The sequence below is a fragment of the Humulus lupulus genome, chromosome 9 (assembly GCF_963169125.1).
Source record: "Humulus lupulus chromosome 9, drHumLupu1.1, whole genome shotgun sequence".
Taxonomy (NCBI): Eukaryota; Viridiplantae; Streptophyta; class Magnoliopsida; order Rosales; family Cannabaceae; genus Humulus; species Humulus lupulus.
In genome coordinates, this window is record NC_084801.1 from 149,190,905 (window position 1) to 149,196,459 (window position 5,555).

At 35.7% G+C, this 5,555-nt stretch overlaps 1 protein-coding gene across 2 annotated transcripts; it reads left to right on the forward strand.

The window, feature by feature from the left end:
• Positions 1–340: 340 nt before the first annotated feature.
• On the forward strand, positions 341–3,402 carry LOC133802142 (protein MAIN-LIKE 1-like). Of its 2 annotated transcripts, none has more exons than XM_062240411.1 (7): positions 341–506; positions 852–1,466; positions 1,638–1,784; positions 1,947–2,078; positions 2,188–2,448; positions 2,539–2,833; positions 2,918–3,402. In XM_062240411.1, the coding sequence occupies exons 1-6, from the start codon at positions 453–455 to the stop codon at positions 2,821–2,823; spliced, it is 1,494 nt and encodes a 497-aa protein (XP_062096395.1). In that variant the 5' UTR covers positions 341–452; the 3' UTR covers positions 2,824–2,833; positions 2,918–3,402. The 2 variants fall into 2 exon arrangements, with proteins under 2 accessions (XP_062096395.1, XP_062096396.1); XM_062240412.1 differs by having other exon boundaries at positions 2,191–2,448.
• The last annotated feature ends 2,153 nt before the right edge of the window (positions 3,403–5,555 follow it).

The window sequence follows — 5,555 nt, forward strand, 5'->3', positions numbered from 1 at the left end:
TAAAGTGGAATCTGATTATATAATTTTTTAAGTATTCTAGAATTAACTTGAATTAGTTCATTTATTAACAAAGAAAGGGTAAATATGTAAATGAAAGAATAATAATAATATGTGCACTATAATTATCTATAAAATATTATTTTTTAAGAAAGTTAAGATAGTAGCTTCTGCCTTAAAATATATATATTTGTTTAATAATTGTTGGTATAATATTTTATTGTATAATTTTAGTGCAAGGAAAAAAAATTGGTGTGAGCGTTGTACACATTAATTTTACTCAGTGCCTTAATAAAGTACAAAGAGCTGAAGAGTTTTCGCGCTCTATTTCTCAATCAAAGCTTCTTACGGACGCTTCACTCTAAAACGTTCCTACAGAGCTCACGAGCCACACTCCCACCGATCTCATTTTCTCTGAAGTTTTTCCATTTTTCCTTCCATTCGTGAGCTTCGAGATGGGAAAAGGGGCGAGAAAACCTTCCATTGGAGCTGCCGACTCTCTCAACGCGGTACTTTTTTCGTCTCATTTTTCTTTTTAAGCTATCTCAGTTTTGTGTTTCGTAATGAAAGAAGATTCAAATGAAGGAAGTTGAATTTCTGGTTTTATGTTTTGAGTTTACGAAATTGAAGAAGAAATTTATGAATCCGGTACATTTTTTAGTTCAGTGTGCTTATTTGTTTCGTTGTCCATGTTAATTATTGTTTTGTGAACGTGAATTTGGTAGAAACCGTGAGAAATTTGAAATGAAAGAGGGAAACTGAGATGAAGTAGTTGTTTTATGTGTTAAATTTAAGAAATATCAGTGAAAGTTTTTGGATTAAGGCTTCAGTTTCGTTCAAATTGTTTGGTGCAGACTGGGAATTTTAGTACTCGGTTTTCTCTGCCTTCATTCCTTAAGCAAGTAAAACGACTCACGGATCATCAAAAGGAAGCCCTACAGAAAACTGGTTTCGGAAATCTGCTATTGATTCCTAACCATAGGCTTAACAAAAGTTTGTTAGACGAATTAATGAGGAGATGGGACGACAATAAACAAGCTTTCGTGCTCCCTCGAGGTCAAATTTCTCTTACTCTGTTTGATATCGCGTTAATACTTGGTTTGCGTGTTGTTGGTGCTCCAGTGTCCCTTGATAATTGTAAAGTTTTCGGGGATTTGGAAAGGAATTATGGTGCTGTTATATGGAAGAGGAAGATAACAGTTACGTCCCTAGAAAGTAAACTTGATTCATTAGGTGATCTCTACAACGATGATTTTATAAGAACCTTTTTACTGTATACGTTTGGGACTTTTCTTTTCCCTAATTCAAATGGAACGGTAGATTCCCGTTTTGTTTCTTATATGGAGGACGTGGACAGCATTAGCCGGTTTTCATGGGGTGAAGCTGTTCTTGAAGATGTGAGTAGCTGGTTACGTCAAAGGAAAACGATGAATGTTCAATATGTGGGTGGTTGTCTTTTATTTCTCCAAGTGAGTTTGTTTATATCACATTTTCTTTCCCTTTTGATGTCATTTTTTTAGAGATTTTGTTTAACATTGTGAAGAAGATACTTGTCATGTTTATCATTTATTCGAAGGTATACTTTTTTGAGTTTGTTTTATTAACACAATGCTGTTTGCCTGTCTTTTAATTGTTATCAGATATGGTCTTTTGAGCATATTGACATAGCTCGGCCTGCCTTATTGGGCAGCTCTGTTTCATTTCCTCGTGTGTGTCAATGGGATAAAAGTAAACTGCACAGCAAACAACAGATTGTGTCAAAGTTTAAGGATCTACAGGATTATCAGGTAATTGAAGCATTTTCTATCCTCTTCTTCCCTTTTTTATTTGGTGGGTTAAAAATAAACTTTAAGTTTAGCTTCTTTAGAGTTACTAGTAGCACTATGCATAGTTTCTGTGAGTTACTTGTACTGTATTTGAACTTGTCCTCTTCTGGCTTACCATATTAGGTGACTCAGGAGCTTCAACCAACTTCGTTGGAGTCAGAAATTGTCATAATTAAAGAGTTATTGGAGGCACAAAATAATGGAAAAGAACATTCTGAAGCAGAAAACTCTTGTATTAATTTCTCAATTGTTATTGTGGGTTACCTGGACCTTTTTCATTCATCTATTCCATTTTTTCTTATAATAAATGTTATCTTTTATTACTGTGTTGGACTGGTCCGAAGAAGCGTAATTGTCTATCTAGCAGGACAATAACGTGGGTGCCACGCCTCAATTGAAGAATCCACTGATTATTGAAGTGGAATCTTTGTCTGAAAGAAGTTCCATGAATGAAGGACTAAGTGAGATAGAAGTCAGTTTGGACAAACCAGAACATAACATGTCTGAGGATTTCACAGAAATAATAGAATGGCCATCTACATCTGGTTGCCTGACAAAGATGCATAAGAAACCAAAGCTAGTAGCACCACAAAACTATGTTAACGCAATTATTGCTATTGATGACGTGAGATTTAATCTTATTCTTTTCTGTAGTTGATTATGTTTTCAGTATCCTGTCATTCATTTGATTGGAAAAGAAACTTATTTGACTCAGGAAGAAGATTTGAGAACTGTAGTAAAGATGTTGGAGGAGAAAAATATGGAATTAGAGAAGGAGGTATATGAGCTTAGAAGGGAAAATAGACTGTTGAGAAATAATCTGTTGTCTTGTTCACAGTTAGAAGAGAAGAATGTACAATTAAAGGGAGAAATAGACGAGTTGAGAAGTAAAAACCAACATTTGAGCTTGTCGTCAAACAATCTTGTCGTTCGACTGGAGAAACTTCTCTTGGATGAGGATGTGTGTGTCAATGAAGATTCAAATTCTATCCAAGATTAAGTACAACTAAGTAAGATCACTTATCTTATGCTTTATTTACTTTTCAATGCTCTGCTTTACAGGGACAACTAATTTTTTTTTCCGATGTTTCCAGGTGCTGGAGACTGTCAATTCCTCTCTTTGTCTTAACTTTAATTCAACACTTGATGGCGATTGCTAACCTACTAGTCAAAAGATCTTCCTGACTTAAATCTGATATGGGGTTATCAGTATTTAGGCGTTTATTTCCCTCATTAACCTTTGTTTTTTAAATGAAAAGAAAACTATATAGAGTGCTTAAGGTTATGATTACGATCTTGTGGTCTCTTGGCTTTGTAAATGTTACAACCAAATTAATTTCGAGAATAAATAAACAGTCTCGAAATGTAGGCTTGTAAGTAGGCTTGTAAGGTGTAAGCTCGTATAAGTATTAACGTTATACTTGTACAAATATTCGCGAAGTTCCAGAGCTACGTCATTTGCACTCGAGCATGAGTTGCAGGCTCGAAGTCAACAAGAGTCTCCTCCAAAAGATGAGTTTGAAAGACCAATCAAGCAAGTAGGTAGTAACAACTGGAACAATGAGCTCGAAATTACATGTGATCTCGAAAGCGCGTTGAAGTAGTATTCAAACTGGAAGACACGTTAAATTAATACACGGAGATGCTATTAGGAAATCCCTATAATCAGGATTTAGTTCAAACCTTGTAATCGACGACTAGGATATTTATTTACAATAAATGTAATTGATAGTATTTAAACTTGTCCTAATTAAAACCTTATAGGGGTAACTCAATATCCTTAAGATTAAGGGAGAATTCTTGTAACCTGACTGAATAGTCTGGGAATAGTAATTTGTAAATGGACACTATTTTGTACTGTAAATACATTCACTGACTTGTGAAATTGCTCGTCCTTAAAGTTTTAATGCAAATTCTAATAAAAATGACTTGTGGATGTAGGCAGATTTTAATTGCTGAACCACGTAAAAAATTATTGTTCTTCTTTTCTTTTTAAATCATACTTGCTTAATTGTTGTTGTTTTTAGTTGACGAAAAACATGTCAACATTAAATATATTGGCAATGCTTATGTGCATAGAGAAATCCATAATTTTATGAGAGAATGGATTCTTACATTTGCTTTTCCTCATGCAAATCTAATCATCATTTTTCCCCTTGTAATCAACATAAAAATAGTCCTCCCCATGTAATTTACGTTTACATTCCTCATCAAATCAGTGATTTAGATTAATCATTTTTGAACTCATTTACTATGGTTTGGAATAAGTTTAACTCATCCAATTTGCAGGGCTTCCCCTAATTCATGGTATGCATAGCAATGCTATAATGAAGCAGTGGTGTTCATATTTCAGGCAACCTGTGTAGCCTTTTCTCGGTACATCCAGCTTCTATATTAATATCGCATCAAACTCCTCTAAATTCTTGCGGTCTTGCTTGGAAATTAATACTTTCTCCATTTTTAGGCAACTTTAATGCTTGCTCTTTTGGAATATTAGAAATTAGTATGCTTGGTTAAATTTTGTGCTAGCTACGCGTGTTCGGTGTGTTGAAATCTGTTAAGACACCTCTGTAACAGTCTTGTAATTGTATTAGTTCTAGTTGTTAGTTCTGTTATTTGTCTTAGGCTTTCTGTTAGAAGATTAGTTCTTTTAGTTGTATTCATTTACTTACTTGTATATATACTCAGTTGTACTCATTTTTGGTCATTAAGAAATAACAATCAACTTCTTCCAAATCGTTCTGTTTACAAGATTTAATATGGTACCAGAGTCATAAAGCTTCTAAGCCGATCCTTCGTCTCCCTTCATCTTCTTGTCACCATGGCTGCTCAAGCTTCCACCTCGAAAGCTACAGTCAACTTCAAACATGCTCTATCCATCAAACTAAATGACAACAACTTCCTTCCATGGAAGCATCAAGTTCTCTCCACAGCCAAAGGACATCGTCTCACAAGTTTCTTTGACGAAGATTCTATTCCAGAGAAATATACCTCCACTGCAGATCGTGCCCTAAACAAGATTTCTACCACCTATCAAGATTGGGAAGCTCAAGATCAGCTCCTTCTTTCCTGGCTGCTTTCGTCCATGATTGAGCCAATCCTCACTCGAATGGTAGGCAATGACACCTCTGCTGCTCTTTGGGCTGTGTATCGCCCCATACTCCAGGGACCGTTACGGTGTGCCTTATAAACAGTGCTAAACTCGCTAATCGAGTCATTTGGCCAAAATCGTGATCTAGGTATGATTAGCGATTTAGGGATTAAAAACTTTGGTTAGGAGGTAACGTTTCACTAGAACGTTTAATATATACATTGGGATCCCGAAAATAAAGTTTCAGAGTCTATTACAGAAAAATATTTACAACAGGCCGTTCTAAGCGACAAAACAGGGTTCAACCCTAGTTCCACTTTAAACCTCGGCCGTGGCGGACGAGCAGCTGCATATGTACACGTCATCACCTAAGCTCTCCAACTCAAGGATGGTCCAGCTTCCTCTTGCCTTTACCTGCACCACGTAGCACCCGTGAGCCGAAGCCCAGCAAGAAAACACAATCTAGCATGATATAATATCAATAGATAACATGACGTAATATCATCAGGTAACATGATATAATATCAACAGATAACATGATATAATGTCAACAGACAACATGATATAATATCAACAGTAATTGTACAGCCATTCAGGACCAACGGTCCATAACAGGTAGGTGACAATAGCCAAAAGTCACA

Coding starts and splice junctions, on each gene's coding strand:
- LOC133802142 (XM_062240411.1), top strand. CDS start 453: ATGGGAAAAGGGGCGAGAAAACCTTCCATTGGAGCTGCCGACTCTCTC. Junction 1,467..1,637: donor GTTGTCTTTTATTTCTCCAA/GTGAGTTTGTTT, acceptor AATTGTTATCAG/ATATGGTCTTTTGAGCATAT. Junction 1,785..1,946: donor AGGATCTACAGGATTATCAG/GTAATTGAAGCA, acceptor TTACCATATTAG/GTGACTCAGGAGCTTCAACC.